A 20,756-nucleotide genomic window follows, 5' to 3' on the forward strand; every position below is an offset into this window, starting at 1 on the left:
TTATATAGTTTTTACTTTTACCTATCTGTGTCTTTATACTTAAACTGTGTTTCTAGTAGACACCATGTAGTAAGCTCTTGCCTTTTTATCCAGTCAGTCTCTGCCTTTTTAATAGATAGGTTTTAGTCCATTCTCATTTCATGTAATTATCAATATGTTGATGTTTAAGCTCTACCATCTTGATATTTGTTTTCTGTTTGTTCCATTGGTTATTATTCCTTTTTCTTTTGTTCATATTCATGCCTTTTATTTGATTGTTTTTTGTAGTCCACTTGATCACCTTTATTAGCTTATTACCTCCTTTTATTATATTGTTATATTACTTCATATGTAATATGAGAACTGTACTTACACCCATATATTCTCATTTTCTCTCAAGTCTCTTGTGAAGTTATTGTCATATATCTTCTAATTTAATTTCAGAATAAAAGATTATTGTAATTTTTTAAGAACAGGGAACAGAAGACACCTGTATGTGTGTGTGTACGTATGTACATATATACATATGTATATATATAGTAGGTGTGATTTCTGACACTCTTCATTATTTTTAACGGATCCAGTTTCATTAAGTATCATTTTCTATTCATTTGAATATGCCTTAACATTTTTGAAATGCAGGTCTGCTGGCAGCAAATTCAGCTTTTGTCTATATGAAAATGTCTATTTACACTTACTTTTTTGAAATATATTGTTTTTGTATATAGAAGTCTTAATTGACATTTTTCTTTCAGCACTTTAAAGTTATCTTTTATTTGTGTTCTGATTTCTGTTCTTCCTGGTTAGAAGTCAGCAATCATTCTTATCTTTGTTCCTCTGTATATAATATGCATTTTCTCTGGTTGTTTTTAAAAAGATTTTTTTTTTATTACTGAGTTTCACTAGTTTGATTATGACATGTCTGGGTACAGTTTTCTTTGTGTTTATACTGCTTAGAGTTTGTTGAGCCTATTGGATTTGTGAGTTTTTATTTCCTGTCCAATTTAGGAAATGTTCAGACATTAGTTCTTAAAATATTTTTTCTCTCTCCTACACTTTTCTTCCTGGGATTCCTATATCTTAGATCCTTGATACTGTCCCACAGTTAACATTGCTTCTGTACTTTTCTTCAGCCATTTTTTCTCTTTGTGCTTTAGTTTGGGCAATTTCTCTTGCTGTCTTTATGTTCATTGGTCTGTTCTTCTGCACTGTTTAATCTGATGTTAAGCTTATCCAGTGAATTTTTAAATTTTATGTATTAAATATTTCAACTCCAGAGATTTCTATTTCTTTTTTTTTGTAAATTTCATTTCTCCTGTCACTATGCTCACATTTTTCATTGGGTCCTTGAACACATAATAACTGCTTTATAGTCCTTTTTTGCTAATTCTACATCACTTATTTCACGTTTTTTTCCCATGTTTTGGGACATACATTTTTCTGACTCTTTGTGGGGAAGTTAAAATTAGGTTACCTGTGTGTCTTCACTGTTAGTAGTACATCTCTGTTGTAGCCTAAAGTTATTCTAAAGTTAGAATAGCCCTACTGTATGGCCTTCTGGATTCTCTACTAAACACCCCAGGGGTTCAGTAAAATCTCTCTCCTCTGGCTACTTAGATAGTGATGTCTCCTAATCCTTAGTAGCTCTTGTACTTGTTTGGTTTACGCTCTCTAGGAGTTCTTTCTCTGGCCCTTCCGCTCCTGTTTTCTGTCCCACAAATTTTAGCTACCTCAGTTTTTCTAAACTCTGATCATTGTCTCTTGAACGAGACTTCAAATCTCCTTGTTTTCTCATCTCTGCTCTGGGTTTGGCAGAAATTGGAAGTTGGGCTTACTTCTTTGTTTGCTCTTAGTGTCGATAACCCATGTACTACCTAATCTCCATTGTCTGAAGCAGCATCTAATATGCTTATGTTTTATAGTACATTTTAAGAAGGCCTAAACAAAAGAAAATAAACACAATTTAAAAAAATTTTAAAAATACAAAAAATAAAACAAAATGAGAAAAAAACCCAAAAAACAAAAAAAAAGAAGGCCTAAACATATTTAGTAATTTATTCTAGTTTTGAGTGAAAAATTCTAAAACTTGCTCTAAGTTGCCTATATTTAGGAATGTAAATACATTGGGAGCAATTTAAAATAAACTGTTTCAAGTTATTGCTAATGGTAAACACTATCCTAAACAGCTCTTTAGGAAATGCTATGGAGAATATATCTTTTAATTATAACATCTTATGGAAATTTAGAAAATATGGAAAGATTCAAAGAAAGTTAAATTAAAATAAAATAACTATTGCTATATTTTGGTATATATCCTTATAGTCTGTTCTCTATGCAAATATGATGTGTATATTTTTAATGAAGTGGGGCTGTATTATTAAAAAATATTTGAATTGCATTTTCCCTTCACACATTGTTTAATGGCCTTAAATATTTACCTGAAGCATCAGTTTAGTATATATGCCAACTTCATCTTTTCTTTCTTTCTTCCTTTTTTTTTTCCTATTACAAATAATACCACAATGAGTATTTTTCTGTTTCTTCTTCTGAACTTCAGAAAATTTCTAGACGATGGTTTCTGGACTAAGGAATATGTATTTAAAATTTTTTTGCTTTCTTTTTATCATATTACTACATTTTCACTAAAGATTTTTGAAGCATAAAGGAAAAACAGTTTTATGTTATATTCTAGCTTTGTTTTTACTAGATTTGATTATTTTATGTTCTGACTTTTCTTTGACATGTTTTTGAGCATTTTCCTATTAATATTTTCTGGAACTAATTTTGGTGACTGTGTAATGTAACTTAAGAATATAACTTACAGTGCATTTATATTAGTGTTCAATATCTAGGTTATTGCCAGTTTTTCTATTGGAAAAATGTTTTGTAACTGTCCTTTGGCATTTTTGCTAATGGAGGTATGGCTTTGTTTTTTTGAGAGAATCTTCCTGGATTGATAGATCCCTGTCAAATGTGATAAAAAATTTTCCCCCAAGTTTGCTATTTGCATTATTTTTGTTAAGGCTATTTTTTCAAAAATTTCAGTTTTTAAATAAGTATATCATTTTTTTTTTTTGGTGATTTATTCCTTCACTTTTATACTTAGAAAATCTTTCCCCTCTGGAGACGAGATAATATTCAACTATACTGTTTTTCTTAATAATCTTGCTAGAATTTATTTTCTGTTGTAATACATGGTGTGAGATATGAAGCTGCTTATTTTTTCCCTAGTACCATTAATTTGTGATGCCATACCTGTTAAATTCACAGATATATATTTTTTAGAAAATGAAATTTCTTTTTACTAGGGCTGGCTAAATTCTGTGAATAATCCTTGAGTAGTTAGTAAGGGAACTTGACATCCAATAAACCTGTAGTTAAGTCTGAATACCATGCCCCAAAAGATGTGCACACTTGGCCTTATAGTTGGACTCCTCATAGAAAGGAGAGAGTGATCTTATTGATGATTGAGGTAGGGACATCTGAAAGTTAGAAGAGGATGCTTGATTACAACAATACAAGGATCCAGTTTTATTCATCAGTGACTAGCACAGTGCTAAGTATTTGTTGAATATATGAGAGAAAACATGAGAAAGAATCTGATGTCTTTGAATTGACTTATAAAATGCTTGGCTATTTTTTATTATAATTAAAAACTAATGGTAATTAGAATGACTAAATGCTCTTCAATAAGGATAAATTATTTTTATCTTCATATAATAAACTACATTCATGACGGAATTATTCATTATTATCTCTTAAGCAGTGGTGTAATCTTGGCTTCACGTTAGCATTACCTGGGAACTTTTAAAACTCTCTATACCTAAGTTATACTCCACAATGATTAAATCAGAATCTTTTAGGGTACATTCTAGGCATTAGTGTTTTTTACTCATAATTCTAGTGTATGGCTGAAGTTGGAAACCACTTGTCTAAGACATAGATAAAGAGGATTTAAAGCAATTTGCCCCTGAACTCTCCAAGATGGTAAAGTAACTTCTTTATTAAATGCTGAATGGAATTAAATGTCTTTGAATTGGCTGGTGTTTTCTAAAATATTCAGAAGGGGAGATTCCATAATCTCTCATGGTAAACTTTTCCATATTTCAGTAATCTGAACTAAAATTTTCCTTCTGGGTCCTTATTTTATTTTGTTATTTAAAACCTTTTTGTACTTGGGAAGTAGACGTGGCTCAACTGAGAGAGCGTCTGTATACCATATAGGAGTCCAGGGTTCAATCCCCAGGGCCTCCTGACACATGTGGTAAGATGGCCCACACGCAGTGCTGCCATGTGCAAGGAGTGCCATGCACTGCCCCTACACAGGGGTGCCCCACGTGCAAGGAGTACGCCCCACAAGGTGAGCTGCCCTGCATGAAAAAAAAGCACAGCCTGCCCATGAGTGGCACTGTACACATGGAGAGCTGATGCAGCAAGATGACACACCAAAAAGAGACACAGTTCCCCGGTGCCACTGGATAATGCAAGCAGCTGCAGAAGAACACACAGCAAATGGACACAGACAGCGGACAACAGGGGAGAAGGAGAGAGAAATAAATAAATCTGTAAAACAAACAAAAACACAAAACCATTTTGTTCTAAAATCAGTGTAGACAGTGACAAAAACCCTTTTTTGGATATATCTCTATAAAACAGAATTCACCTGACATTCATGCTGGATTAAATAATGTAGATAATTATCTGTTACCATGAGACACTTTCAGTGTTTAATGTTTTTAAGCTTCAAAAAAGATATATGTTAAAGTGATATAAATTTTCTTTACACATAGTACTCTTTTAGATGAAAAAGATGTACTTTATGGCTATTAACTATGTTTTCAGAAATTTTTTAAGGGGATAAAAAAATACGAGAGCCATAGAGATGTATTTTAGGTTCTCCAAATAAAGGACTTGTCAAAGTTAAATATCTTACATGATTCATTAAAGAAATATTTATTTTTTGCCTTCTGAATGTCAGGCATCCTCTTGGCTTGGAATACAGCAATGAAAAAAACGAAGTTCATTCTTTCATGGAGTTTACATTTTAGTTGTCACAAATAGACAAAATAAATAAGATAATTTAATATAGTCATTAATACTCATGAAAAGTAAAGCCAGGGTGATGGGTAGAGAATGACAGAGGTGAGGAACATATTTGGGCATCTTTGTTAAGGGGTAAATTTCATTGTATATATACCCCATTTTGTTTATCCATTCATCTGTTGATGAACTCTTAGGTTACTTCACCTTTTGAGTAATGTGAATAATGCTACTTTGAATATTGGTGTGCAAATATATATTCTAATCCCTGCTTTCACTTCTCTTGGGTATATACCTAAAAGTAAGATTCCTCAGTTTTGTAATAATTCTATACATAACTTTTTTTTAGTAACTACCATCTTTTTCCACAGCAGCTACATCATTTTACATTCTCATCAACAGTGTATGAGCATTTCTGCATCCTTGCCAACATTTATTTTCTGTTTTTTTTTAAGAATAGCTATTCTAGTGTGTATGAAGTAGTATCTCATTGTGGTTTGTTTTGTCTTTCCCTAAGGGCTAATTTTCTTGAGCATCTTTTCATATGCTTATTGGCCATTTGTATATCATCTTTGGAGAACTGTCTATTTATGTCCTTTGCCTATTTTTTAATTGAGTTGTCTGTCTTATTGTTGAATTATAGGATTTTTAATAATATATTCTTGATATTAAACCCTTATCAGATATAAGGTTTCCAGTATTTTCTCTTATTCTATAGTTTTTTCATTTCACTTTCTCGATAATGTCCTTTAATGTGCAAAATTTTTAATTTTGATGAAGTCTAGTTAACTGTTTTTTCTTTTATTGCTTATGCTTTTGGTATAAAGTCTAGGAATCCATTGCTTAAACAAGGTCCTGAAGATATTCCCTTATGTTTTCTTCTGGGGGCTTTATAGTTTTTACCTCTTTAAATAGGTTGCTGATCCATTTTGAGTTAATTTTTGTTTATGGTGTGAAATAGAGATCTGAAGACTTATATTTACTATAGTGTTTCTTTATGTCTTTTCAAGTGTGCTGCTATTATTCTTGTTAATTGCTTTGCTTAGTGTTATGGTTACAGAGTGGCATAAGTTTTGAGTGGCATCCTCCCATCCCTAATTTTCTCCTAAACCATGTTTTTTGGTTCGTTTGTTTTTTTAAAAAAATATGCTGTTTTGCAGAATATGACATTTGTCAAGGGTGTATTTATTGCATGGTAGCAGAGTTGTGTGCATTGCTGTAAGCATTGTATATACCTTTGATTTCCATCACGTTAACAGTATTGACTATAGGAATGTAGGATGTGAGTGGTATTTTGGTATTTACATAGTAATTGATTTTCTCCTACCCCAAGAACACCTTCTTGTTGCAGCTATAAGGTGCTAGTACCACACATCTGATAACTATTTCAGAGCTGCTGCTCAGTTTAGAGTGATTGGTGGGAAGTGGGTGGCTCAAGGGATGCTACTTGTCCTAAGTTCTGAATAACCAGTTAACAACTAGAACATTCAAGTTAAATTGGGGACTGACTATAACATTTGAACTAACTCGGAACTGAAAATTGGATGTATTAATTTTTTAAAAATTTTAATACAGGAAATAAAATATTTATGTTAAAATTAGCCAGTATTTATCTATTTCTTTGATATGTGAAGTGCTGTGGTATAAACTGAGATTTGTAATTTTAGGTATTTTAATTTTATACTTGCTTAAACGAGTTATAAAATTGTCATAAAATATTCTAAGATAAAGGTTTACTTTTTTAAACACATTTTTTAAGTTAAAGTTAATAGATCACACAGAATGTTACCTTAAAAAAACATGAGGTTCCCATATAAACCACTCCTCACCCCCCACCCCATCATTTTTGTAAATTGTATTTTTTTGAAGATACTTACCTCACAAAAAATGTTACATTAAAAAAACATAAGAGGTTCCTGTATACCTCCCACCCCCCACCCCACTCCTCCGACACCAGCAACCTCCCCCATCATTGTGGCACACTCATCACACTCAGCGAACACATTTTGGAGCACTGCTGCACCACATGCACAATAGTTTACCCTGTAGTTCACACTCTCCCCCAGTCCATTCAGTGGGTTATGGCAGGATATATAATGTCCAGCATCTGACCCTGCAACATCATTTAGGACCGACTCCATGTTCTAAAAATATTCCCACATCACATCTCCTCTTTCCTCTCCCTACCCTCAGCAACTACCGTGGCCACTCTCTCCACATCAATGACACATTTTCTTCCATTACTAGGCACAATAGTTTTATAGTAGAATATTAGTAAGTCCACTCTAATCCATATTTTTTTCCTCCATTCTGTGGACCCTGGGATGGTGATGTCCACTCCACCTGTATATCAAGAGGAAGCTAGATTTACTTTCATGTAAACACTTAAGATGAATCCATCTTTAAGTGTCTGCTGCTGCTTTTCTGACAACAGACAACAAAATTAGTGAATGAGAAACATTTCAGTGGAAAAACCATGACAAGGGTCAGTTATGATTACTTCTGCAGTTTTGATTTTATTCATGGCCATGTATGTTCATAATTGTGATTTCATGTGTCTAGTAAAATTATTCCAAAATAAGAGTTAGTTATTGATATTTTGCAAAGAACAGCATGATTTTCCAGGACATATCTGAATAATACTGCAAACCTTTTTGACACCATGCAAAAAAACAAACAAACAAACCAAAAATCCCCAAAAGAATAAAAAACCACATACATACATAGAAAACAAAAAATTTAGTTACTGGAAAGCAGTTCTATGAAATCGTTCTTAAGATCAATGCTAAGCGAAGGATCCAGCATAATAGCTACTTGAATATAAATTTCATAATATAGGGGACTTTGTAAATGTCCATTTTATGAAGTGATTATTAAAATTATTTACTACCCTCACAGTTCATGAAATAATTTTATTCTGATTCTTCACATGCATACTTGACATTAATGTCTTTAACACTAAAGCAACTTTTTGAGTCATTTAACATAGTTTTCCATCGCACATAATCCCTTCAATTTAAGATTTTTGAGATAAAGCATTTTTACAATCTTTGCATAGTGATTGTATCTCATATCACAAATACCTGTCTTTTTACCTTTATAACGCTTAAGATTTTCATTTTTCCTCTATGTAACGATTCTCTATCTCTACTATAAAATCATTTACTGGGTATTTTTTTAAACTGATCTTTAAAGGCTTATTTACAATAATATCCAGCAGTTGGAATTGAATACCGTATCTCCAGGAATAGAGTTCAATCCTGTTACTTATCTTTGCTTTGGGGAAAAAAAAATCTTGCTTCTGTCTTTTAAATATATTTGTATCTCAGACTTTTCATTATTTGGGGCTGATATATCTCCCCAAACAAGGAAGCAACCATAAGGTGACTCCCCTATTTTAAAGCCTGTTTTTTGGGGAGGAAAGCATTCCTCTACATTTGGTATATATGGCATTTGGCATATGGATAAATTTACTCTTTATGGAATTAATTTCTTTCCAAAATACAGTTAATTTTAAAATTAGAAGTTAAGTTTCTCTAATTTCATCTAGATTGATGCTATGTAAATGTTGTAAAATCTCATCAAAAAAGATTTCACCACTTTGACTTTTTTTTAGGAGGTACTTGGGATTGAACCCGGCATTTTGTACATGCGAAGCAGGTGTTCAACCACTGAACTGATTTAACGAAAACCCAAAGCCAGGCCTAAGTGATTTTATTGGGTAACATAAAATATACTGTCTTGTAGATATTATCTTCAGAGTCAGATGAAGTGAAATTGATAGGCAGAGAAAAGTATTAGTTATAATTGACAATGTCTCTTTGGTAAGTGCTGAAATTTATTACCTATGATAAATATATACTTCTATCATTTCAAGGAAGCAGGAAGCTAGTGATCGAATACTTATATTCACTGTTGTTTGATAAGCTAACAATACTCTCCATTTGATCTCACTCAAATATTGGAAATTATTAATTCAGCAACTATCATATTGCTCACCTGTCGTGTTATTGGACCTTGGGTTGTACAAGTGACCCAAACAAAATAACTATTGCCATCTTGGAACATTGTAAAGACTTTGATTTTTGATCTACGTGAAATGGGAGCCATTGGTCAGTTTTGAACAAAGGTTTGATAAGCTCTGATTTACAATTTAAAGAGAGGTAGAATACATAAGAAATCTCTTATTTGATATTTAAGCATAAGTTTTAAGTATTTTTTACATGTATATATAGAAATAAGATAGTTATTTGATCTGCAGATCAAAGAGGAAACTGAATGGGAAATTAGAAAATATTTTTAATGGGATGACATAATCAAATTTTGTGTATGCAGCTAAAGCAGTTGGCTTAGATGGAAAGTTATAATGTTAACTGTTACATTACAAAAGAGGAAAGTTTTGCAATCATCAATATAAAGCTCTGTATTAAGAAACTAGAAAAAGGAGCAAAACAAACAGGTAGAAGGAATTAAATAATAAAAATAAAAGCAGGAAATAATGAAACTGAAAACAAAAGCAGTAGAGAAAATAAAACTGAAAGCTGGTACTTTGATTGATACTTTTTATCAATCATTACAATTGATAAACCACTGACCAAACTAATTTAAAAAAATAGAGGAGATGCAAATTACTAATATCAGCAATGAAAAAAGGGGCATTACTATAAATCCCATTGAAATACACTAGAAGGCTGATAAGGGTAAATATTGAACAACTTTATGGCAATAGATTTAATAACTTAGAAGAAATAGACACATTTCTTTGAAGACTACTAAACTACTAAAGCCTGCTCAAGAATAGATAACCTGAATGATATTGTATTTACTAAAGAAATTGTGTTTCTAAAATTTTAGAACACTCAGCAAACAAAACTCAAAGCATGATGGCAGCATATGTGCATTATACGAAACATTTAAAGGAAGAAATAATACCAGTTCTACACAGATTTTTCCAGAAAATAAAGGATATGGAATTATTTCACAACTTGTGAGACCAACACTACCCTGATACAAAAACCAAGAGAATATGTTCATAAAAACTCACAGACCAGTATCTCATGTAAAATATGATGATAGATGCACAAACTGTGACCAAACATTGGCAAACAGAATCCAGCAATAAATAAGCACAATAATGTATCATGACTAAGTGGTGTTTATCTTAGAAAACTAAAGTTGGTTAACAATCATTATCAGCACATTCAAGAAGAAAAATCACTTGATGATCTCAACCGATGGAGAAAAGGAATTTGACAAAATTCATTATCCACTGATTAAAAAAAATTTCTCAACACAATATAAAAAAGTGTTTCCTTAATTTGATAAATGGTGTTTACAAAAACATATAGCAAACATAATAATTTAGGTCTCACATACTAAAGATAGTGAGACTAAATGCTATCCCCATAGGATTGAGAACAAGGGAGTTATCCACTCTCAGCATTTATATTCAACAAAATCCTAAAATCCTACCTGAAAATCTACATGGTAAAGGAAAGGTTCTGGGATAGCTGAAACAATTTGGAAAAACAAGAACAAAGTTGGAAGATTTCAAGACTTACTATAAGGCTGTATTAACCAATATAGTGTGGTATTGATGAAAGGATATATACATAGACTAATGGAACAGAGTAGAGTCTAGAGGAGAGCCGTAATATGTGGTCAACTGATTTTTGACAATGGTGCTGAGACAATTCAATGAGAAAAGGTAGTCTTCTCATTCATATTACCAGAATATTTGGATATCCTTTTATACAAAGGCAGTTCAGCCCATTTCTTGTACTGTATGTAAAAAATTAAATAAAAATGGGTTAGAAGACCAGATGTAAAACATAAAATTTCTAGAAAGAAACATAGGAGAAAAGTCTTTGTGACATTGGACAAAAATTTTTTAGATAGTATAAAAAAATCCACAAACTTAAAAGTAATAATTTGAACTTCATTACAATTTTAAACCCTTGTTCTTCAGAAGTTACTGAAAAGAAAGACAAGCCACAAACTTGGAAAAATATTTATAAAACACATATCTGATAAAGGACTTGTAAAAATGTACATTAACAAGTCTTACAACTCAATAATGGAAAAACAACCCAATTTTAAAAATCAGGAAAGGGTTTAGTAGACACTTCTATCAATGATGTACTGATATGCTCAACATCATATACTAACCATTATAGAAGTGCGGATTAAAATCGCAAATGTGATACCTCTTCACACCAGCTAGAATGGACAGAAGGAGGGGTTTGAAAAAAACTACCATTTGCTAGCAAAACAACCATAACTGACATTTGCAGGTAGAAATGCAAAATGGTACTGTCAGTTGGAAAATAGCTAGTTTCTTATCAATTTAAAAATAAACATGTCACTTGAATGTACAGTTCTTATGTATTTACCCAAGATAACTGAAAACATCTCCACTCAAAGCCTTGTAGTCAAATGTTCATTAACTGGTGATTGGAAAAGCAAACGGTGGTATGTCTCATCTATATGACAGAAATATGCTGCATCAATAAAAACTAATCAATTTCTAATGCATACCACAGCATGGATGAATCTCAAAAGCATTGTGCTTCTATGAAAGGATAGTCAAATTCTGTGTATTCCATTTCTTTCTGTAAAAGTAACAGGAAACATGATTGCTAGGGACTGAGTAAGAGATTTTCACTTTTAAACCTACTGTTAAAGATGCTATTCTAGATGCAAGGGACAAAGCAATGAATGGAGTACCTGACACAGAGAAGCATACTTGCAGGGGAGAGAGAGGGGTAATGAACAAATCGGAAAAAAGAAATATATATTTAAGTTAAATAGTGCAGGATAAAGAGATGATGAATGATAGGACAGAATGAATGGGGCAGGTACATTATTTGATAATCATGGTATAGTCATTATTTGTAGATCTACTTTATTCTTCATATACCTATTTATTCCATAATAGGACATACCATAAATTATTTGACCACTATTCAATTGATGGATGTTTGGATTATTTATAATTTTATCTATTATAGTCAATATTATAATGAGCATTCTTATAAGTATTTCTTTGCTTCTGTGTGTAAGTATTTCTGCAGAACAAATTCTCAGGAAAAGAATTGGATTTTTAAATATTGGTTTTAGATTTTGCCAAAATACCCTCCAATATGTTAGACATTATCTGTCAATGAATCTAGAATATCTCATTTTAATTTCTGTTCACCTGATTCCCAGTAAAGCTGAGCTTATTTATTGAGCATTTGTATTTCTTCTGTAAATTATGTACAGATACCATTTTCCATTTTCCCATTGTGGTGGTGATCTTTTTATTACTGCATTTGTAGGATTTCTTTATAACTTTCTTTAGAGTATATATGATACATTATGTTTTATAAAATTTTCTTCTAGCTTCTCATACTTCATGGAATCTTTGAAATTTTCTTTTTGTCAATTCTTTGAAATTTTCTTTTTTTCTTTATTTTTTAAATAAAAATACTTTTATAAATTAAAAAATGAAACTTTCATTTTTATACTGTCAAAATCTGTGTCCTACATTGCAGGTTTTTTTGTAGGTTTTGTGTCTTTCCAGAAAAACTGTCTTGCCTACAACATTATAATAATTGGTCTCATGTTATCTTCTACCACTTCTTTAGTTTTGTTTATGTTTCTATTAAATTTTAATTCATCTGGATTTTTAAGATCTATTTTGTGATAGGGACCTAACTATATTTCCAGCTTCATCGCTATTTTCCCAAAAGTTTATTGACCAAGATGTTTTTTTCCCACTGATTTGAATTACCACCTTTATCGTATTTTTAGAAGTCCCAGATATTTGTGTTCTGTATTCAGTACTCCACTGTTTTGATTATTGTCATTTTATATTATATTTGATATCTGGTAAGGCAACCCCCCCTTTGTCTTTTTCAAAAATTTTTTGGCAATTCTTGTGTATTTTCTCTTCCAGATGAACATTAGAATCACCATGTCAAGTTCCATTAAAAATCCCTTTGGGATTTTGATTGGAAGTGCATTGAATTTACAGATTAATTTGGGGAGAATTGACATCTTTACACTATTGAGTCTTCCCATCCAGGAACATGGTATGCCTCTCCATTTCTTCAGGTGCTTTTTTATGTCCTTAAGTGGTTTTATAGTTTTCTTCTTATAGGCCTTAAATTTCTTGTTAGGTTTATTCCTGGGTATTTTGTAGTTTTTGTTGCTATTGTGAATTACATCTTTTCTATTTCTCATTTAATTTTCTAATTAGTTTTGTTGGTATATAGGAAGGCTTTTGAATTTCGTATGTTGATCCTACCATTTATTTAGTTTTTGCTTCATTCTCTTGAAGTTTCTAGGATGATGATTATGTTTTCTGCAAGTTTCTAGGATGATGATGAAGGTAGTTTATATTTTCTTTTTTCAGTATTTACATTTTTCAGGATGTACAGGTGTTTTTGCTTGTTTTCTTATGTTTTTCTGGTTGTATTGCATTGGCTAGGTTTCCAGAACTGTTCACAACTAGTTCTAATTTGGCTTCTTTCTCTTGTTCTTGATTTAAATGGAAAGTTCTAATGTTTCAACTTTTACATTTATATATGCCTTAAATCACCTCATATTTTACTGTAGTGAATTGCACAAATAAGTTTACTAATGTTGGTCATGATGAGCTTTATTTTTAATAAATATTCAGCAAATATTTATTTGGGTCTAAATTGTCCCAGGAACTGTGCCAAGCAGGAAGGATAGCACTGAACATGTCTAAAAGGCCTCCTCTCTCTTTTATGTGGAGAAGACAGATAAATACCCAAGAGTAAGATAATTTCAGATTGTGAACAGTACTGAGAGGAAATGAAGAGTTTAGTGTGGTAGAGAGATAAGTAGAGGAGCTCTTCTGATAGTATCATCTGAGAAGGTAAAATATAAACTAAGACCTGAAGAATGAAAACTTTGGAAAAAATGTCTTAGGAAAATCACTGTATCTTACATACAATTAATTATACTTCATATTGTTTTCTTTTATCCCTTCTTTTATGTGTTGTATAATACTGGTTTACTGCTGCATTTGATTTGCTTAATGGTGTGTTTTATTTAGGATTTTTGCCTATATATTTATAAGCACAATGTAGTTTTTTTGTTTTGCTATTCCTGTTTTTTTGGTTTGAAATTAGGATTATTTTTGCTTATGATCTTGGGAATTTTTACATCTGTTTTCTTGGCTTTGGAAATGAAGTTCTGGTCTTTAAAAGTCTAGTGAAAATCATCCCTAAATCTTTGACATATACCTTTTGAAAAATAATGTAATAATACTCTTTAAATTTTGTGGAAATTACCCCTAAATACATTTGGCCTTAGTGCTGTTTTGAAGGGTAGACCTGAGATTGTCTTTAAAATTTCTTCACTGGACATATTCTACCTTTTCTACCCTTTTTTGAGTTTTGATAATTTATTTTCCTAGAAATCCACACATTTTGTCTTAAGCTTTTATATTTATTTGCAGTTAAGCTCAGTTTCCTAATTTTAATGATTCCATATATTATTTTCTTTAAGGAGAGCTTTGGCTAGATCCCCTAGGAAAAATACTTCATAATTTAAATTTTCTACTTCTTCTCTATTCTGAGTGTTATTTTGTAGACTGTTAGCATTTCTTTTTAAATTTCCTAGTAGACTAGAGCATCATCTTTTTATTGCTTACTTTTAGTTTCTTTTAGTTTATAGACCAAGAATGTAACCTGTATAAGTTCTTTTAGAAATCTGTTGAGATTTTCTTTCTTGCTTAAGTTATGGCCAGGTTTTGGTTTGTCTGTTTTAATGGCAATGCTATACTAAATATTTAACTATGAAATATAAATATAGTTCATTAATTTCATTTCTAAATACTCAATGTCCTTACATAATCTACTTGGCTTCCAATAAATTGTGTGGGTTTTCAAGTTGCTTATATTTTTATAGTTTTTACTTTATATGTGAAATATGTATTATATTGTTAGGTGTATAGAAGTTGGACTATTGCATGTGCTTGGTATATTGCATCTATTATCTAATAAAATATCCTTTTATCTATTTAATGCTTTTTGGCTTAAGTTCTTTTCTTTTTTAAAGCAATTTTATTGAGATATAGTCACATACTATACAGTCCGTCCAAAGCTTAAATTCTTTTTTGTTAGATATTGATAAAGGCACTCTAGACTGCTATTGCTTTCTTATTCTTTTCGTTTTAGCTTTTGTGATTAAAAATTTTAGATGTCTTCCTTATATTTGCATCTAGTTGGATCTTCCCTTTTTATTTTTATTTTTTAACCTAATCTGTGCGTGCATGTGTGTGAGTGTTTAAATAAAGGAATTTTGCCCACTCACTTTTATATTAACTTGGTCTTTTGGTCTTTGTTCTTTTTCCTAACATTGAGGATTATAGCTAATATGTTGTATATTCTCATAGTTTTATTTTCTCCTCTTACTTACCTTTAGCTGAATTTATTGAGTGTGTATTCTGTTTCTTTCCCAGTTTGTAAATTATGTGTCTTCCTGTTCTTCTGCAGGAATTGAATGGAATTAAACAGCCTTTGTAACTAGTTGCTCCCTTCTCCTGGAACAAAGACTGATTGGCATGATTTCATGCAATCCTGGCTTTCATATTTTTAAAATAATCTGAAATTTTACTACCATGATTATGTTATAGTATGGTTCTACTTCTTGACTTTTTAAAAAGAATCATTTACTAAAAATTACCTGAGATGTTAAGATATATTATAGTGGTTTCTTTTTTAAATATTTAGTCTTGTATTCCAAGCTGTTCTATTTTTTGATTAATTTTCCTTTTTTGAAGGAATATCTTCTCTAAATTTTGTAAATTTTCAAAGTGCTTACATTTCTAAAAAGTTATCATTTTACTAATTCTCCAGTTTGGAATTTTACTTCCAGAAGAATTATGCTTCAGAACTTTTAGTTGATTGCACAGTTGTCTTCCAGCATCTAGTGTTGCATTTGGAAAGTATGGTATCAATCTGATTTTTATTTCTCTGTGATTGACAGGGTTTTCCCCCTCTCTGAAATCATTCAAGTCTTCATATCCTTGGAATTCTGAAATTTCAGCAGTTTATGACTTCAGGTTTTGTGTGCATGTGTTCTGCGGGCATGTGTATGTTAACACCATCTCATAACACTTTATTATGAGGCTATTTTAATGATAATAAATGAAGAACTAGAAACAGGCTAAATTTATAAATTTCATCTACTTGTATAAAGTTTGGGGAAAATTTTAATATTATTTATAACTTCAATTCTGTTACAAAAAATCCTTTTGTAGATAAACTTGATTTGAGAATTCCATAGAACTTTGTCTTTAAACATTTGTATTTTTTTACTTTATAAAGTTTATAATTAATTAAAATTTTTTTCATATTATGTTAGCAATTTCATACTGAGTTGTTGCACAAAGTACTTTTGAAGCCTAAGGAAGGAATTCATATTTTGTGTAAGCTCCATGAAGAATAAGGCTGTGTTAAGCATTGTATCACTGATTTTAGCACATTCCTAGATTGTAATAGGTGCTAACTAATACTTACTAAGTAGATAGATGTGTATGAATGAGAGAATGAAGGAATAAATTAGTGATTTTGTATGAACAGGTATCTTGAACACTAAATTATCTCCAGTCAGGCTCACTTTAGTTTTATTTACTTTAGTCTCAGAATATCTTCATAAATCATATTATTAATTGGCATTCTTTTTACTAGAAGAAATTTTTTATTTAAGCAGGTTTTTATTTCATTCCATCTTATTTTATTTCATGGATACATGGATCAGAGTTTGCCACTTTACTGAAGATTTTGTCTTTATATATAGAAAAAATATTTTGGTTATGTTAATTTTGGAATAATTAGCTCTTCCTTAAGAATTATGGTAATTTAGTTGAAGTTTGCCCTTAGTAAAGACTACAAAATATATATATATATACCAAAGAAATTTTTATTAGGTTTCAGGGCCATGCGCAAAAGAAAATAATAAATTATTACTATTCATTATTAATAAAATTAACAAGTTTATTATAATAAATTATAATGACTTTGTAATTATGAGTATTATTTTATGTGTGTTAAATTTGTATTCATCGGTATTCAGAGAACTAGGAAGAATAAAGAAATAACCATGTTTTTCTGGACTTCTTTGAGAGACATGTAAACTTTTAAGAATTTATTCAAGCACTGCCTTAAAATTATCGATTCAAACTAATAGTCTTTTTATATCTACTTTTTTATATGCAGCATCTCTTTTCAAATAATATCAAGATTCAGAAATTATTATTGCCTTGAATTATATTTACATAGCCTATGCTTTCAGTGTCACTGAGTAAATGACACCAGAGTTATTATGTCAGACCATAGTGACAGCCTCTCAGGTGAAGTTGTTCTAAACAGCTAATTTTCTGTAGATGAAATGTTATCAGTTATGGTCTATACCTGTAAACCCATTTAATGCCATTGAAGTGACAAAAATAGAAAAATCAAACACTGACATTTACTAATAAGTAAAGATAAGGAAAATATAAAAGCTCCGTCATAAACATTCTTTTGGAGGGATTTTTCTACATGGGATAGATTGATTAAGAGATCCTAACTTTCATGTTTAATGAATTTTGAATTGAAGGTAGTACCTTCTTTCGCTGGAGCAAGTGTGATAATTCTTTCCTGCTCTAATATCCTTTTTAATGTCAATATTTAGATTGCTTTTCTTGAAGTATAGATTATCAGGTGGAAATTAAGAATGCCAGCTTAAATTCAGTGATAAATAGACAAGGTAGTTTCCAGAACAACAAAAGGAGTTACAGATTGATGAGTGGGAGTAAGGTATAGGGGATTTGAAAGTCAAGAAGTCCAAATCCTGGAGTTGTCACTATTCTAATTTTTTAACATGTGTTTATCCTCAATTACTGGCCGCTATTTCCCCATCCCCAATTTACATAATCTTCAATTTAACACATCAAATTAAGTTCCTGATTGGTTTCTTTGCCTCTGGTATCACATCTATCCAAAACCATCTTTTTATGGTCTCTCACAATCTTCATACAGCATGGATCATTTACCTTAATAATTAAATCCTTTAACCTACCATGTAAATTCTAAACTTCTCGATACTTCTCAGTGTTGAAAGACCCCATTTGCATCATTTCTTTTATTACCCTCATTCAGAATTGTTTTCTCCATCTTCTGTACAATGATTATTAGTATCTATTTAGTACTTTTTTCAGTCTCTTCTGATACGATTAGTTGTTTGTACTTAGAGTTGCCTTTTTATATTGTATATTTTTGGAAGGCATCGATTATAATAATTTTTACTTTTCTATTCTCCAATGACTACCTTACCGTTTTGGACATACTAGGTAATTGTTGCACATATTATACAATATTTGTTAAATTGAGTGGGGTTTGTATATATGATATCAAGTTAATCAGGTTATGCTACTTCCTTATCTTTTGGAAAAATACCGTGGTCTATTACACTGAAAAGTGAACTGCTCTTCTTTAACATGATAGCAATAACAGATGTTTTGAGAGGATTTGGTTTGAAATGTAATACTTGTGTTCACAGTAGATCCAGATGACTTTAAATTTCTAAGTACAGGAGGTTAAGGAGTACAACTAATGACCTAAACAAATGCATTCAGCTCTGAGCTTTGTTAAAAGATCTTGGTTTTTAATTATTAGATGTTTGTATTGTCAACTTTACTTTGGAGAGGAAAAAAAAAGATTTTGGTTACTTTAGAAAACTTAATAGTATTACTGTTAAATAATAATTTAAACAAAAGCAACTGCTATAGTGTATTACACTTAGTTTTATAAAAGTATGCAATCTAGTATAATAAAGACTCTATATTAATCTGTCACCCAGATTCAACATTATCAAGAATTTGCCATGAGACTTTGTTTTCCAGAAGTGTTTTAGGGAAAATCCCTGATACCATGTCTACATCCTTCAATATGCATCTCTAAAAGTTAAGGACATTTTTCATATAGCCAGAGTTAAATATACTATAATACATTGGACAGCCCCCCAACAACAAACAATTATCTGACCCAAAATGTCAGTAGTGCTGAGGTTGAGAACTGTGGTGTAACTTGTTCGTATATTTATCTTACTATTTTTTGCAAACTGGAAGTTACTTATAAGGGCTGTATTCTCTTATGGTTTAATTTGGGGCAGTGGGGAGAGAATATTTCATTGGAGGGCCGTGTAGTTTATGTTGCATAGCATCAGGTGCACATAATGTTTTGTTTACCGCTTTTAGTAATTAAGCAGTGGGTTCCAGGGTCTCTAAATATAGAATTTAAGGCCAGCTTTTTTCTGGAACAGTGTGAAAGTTCAACACCTAAGCAAAAGCATGGAATTTTTAGTGGATAGAATATTGGATAACATGTCTTGGTGCTTGGGATTTTAGAAACCTGCTGTTTACATAAGGGAACTTGTGCTTCTGTTTGCTCATCTGTAAGATGAATTGAACCTGGTGATCTGTAAAGCCCTTTCAGTTTTATGGTTCTTTCTATTAGATAAGAATTTGATATACAAAAACCGTTTCATAAAATATCCAGCTGATCAAAGCAACACATCCAAAATAATTTAAATATAACTTAAATTGTCATCTGTGAAGTATTGGTAAATACTGATAACTTTGATAGGTTTTAAAGAAAGTGTTTTAAAATATTTATTCGAATTTCTTATTGAAGCCATATTCAATGTTTGAATGGTATGTTCTTGAATTTGGTAAAGATTCAAAATAAATTTTTTTCTTTAGAAATAATATAATAAAATGAGTTAGATTTCAATGAGAAAATGCATATCAGTTTTTATGTTACCTCAACTGAGGACATGGTGAAGAGTTATATGCCCTTAACTTGGTTTATATTTGTGTAAGAGATTATTTATTTTCATATTTCTGTAAGGTCACGGTTCCTTATATCATCTCTCTCCGGTTGTTCTGTAGTGTAGCACATGCAGCTTTGCAGTGGACAAAAGAGGAATTAGTGTTAAAGGTTGAAGTTCCTCATCTAAACTCCTGCCACTGTTTACTCTTTTTAACTTAGCACTTTCTGCTCTGTATTATTGTTAATTTGCAAACATACTTTGGCTCTCTCATTAGAAAAATAAGTTCCTAGATAGTAGGGTTGGTTATGAAACAGTATCTCTTGTACATCAGATGTTTGCAATGAAAGTTTAATAAATCATTGAGAGTAGTATTTTCACCACTCGCTACCTGTTGTAAGATTTTTCTATGTCCCCTATAAGATCTGTAAAATATACCCCTAGTCTCCTTCCCTTTTCCAAATGTACTGCAAATACTTTTAGAACCTGAAAGAAAGGGATTCAGAATCATGCAGTAAACTTCAACTTCTCCCTTACAGATTTCTTCATTTATTCAACAGAGTTTTTAGTCTTGACTTGTGCTTGGAGCAGTTCTAGTTGCTGAGTATAATCAGGAAATCAAAATCCCAATTTCTATGGAACTTAGAGAAGTAAATAACACATGTGCATTTATGTGTGTGTTTGTACAGTGTGTATATATATATATAGACACAAGATAAAATTTAACTGTTATGTATAATAAATACAATATATACATAATATATGGTGTTAAATCTGAAAAAAGGCAGAATAAAAGTCTAAAGATGGCTGAGAGATTTGCTTAGGTACTAGCAGCTGAGCAAGACTAGTATCTGAGTCTTCTGATTCTAATAAAGCATCCTTGATATTAGCTCCTTCTTCATTAACCT

General features: G+C 31.2%; 1 protein-coding gene across 16 annotated transcripts in view; it reads left to right on the forward strand.

Annotated features, from left to right (window-relative positions):
- ANKRD17 (ankyrin repeat domain 17) overlaps window positions 1–20,756 on the forward strand; it is a 178,870-nt gene that overhangs the window by 51,955 nt on the left and 106,159 nt on the right. For 5 of the 16 annotated variants that reach the window (XM_071216054.1, XM_071216065.1, XM_071216053.1 and 2 more), the window contains one exon: window positions 12,959–13,094. The exons of the other annotated variants lie outside the window; for them this stretch is intronic. In XM_071216054.1, coding sequence (XP_071072155.1) covers window positions 13,092–13,094 — 3 coding nt within the window. In that variant the 5' untranslated portion in view covers window positions 12,959–13,091. Of the gene's footprint in view, window positions 1–12,958; window positions 13,095–20,756 lie in introns of those variants that run through there. 16 annotated transcript variants of the gene reach the window in all.

This window comes from Dasypus novemcinctus, chromosome 1, assembly GCF_030445035.2.
Source record: "Dasypus novemcinctus isolate mDasNov1 chromosome 1, mDasNov1.1.hap2, whole genome shotgun sequence".
NCBI lineage: Eukaryota > Metazoa > Chordata > Mammalia > Cingulata > Dasypodidae > Dasypus > Dasypus novemcinctus.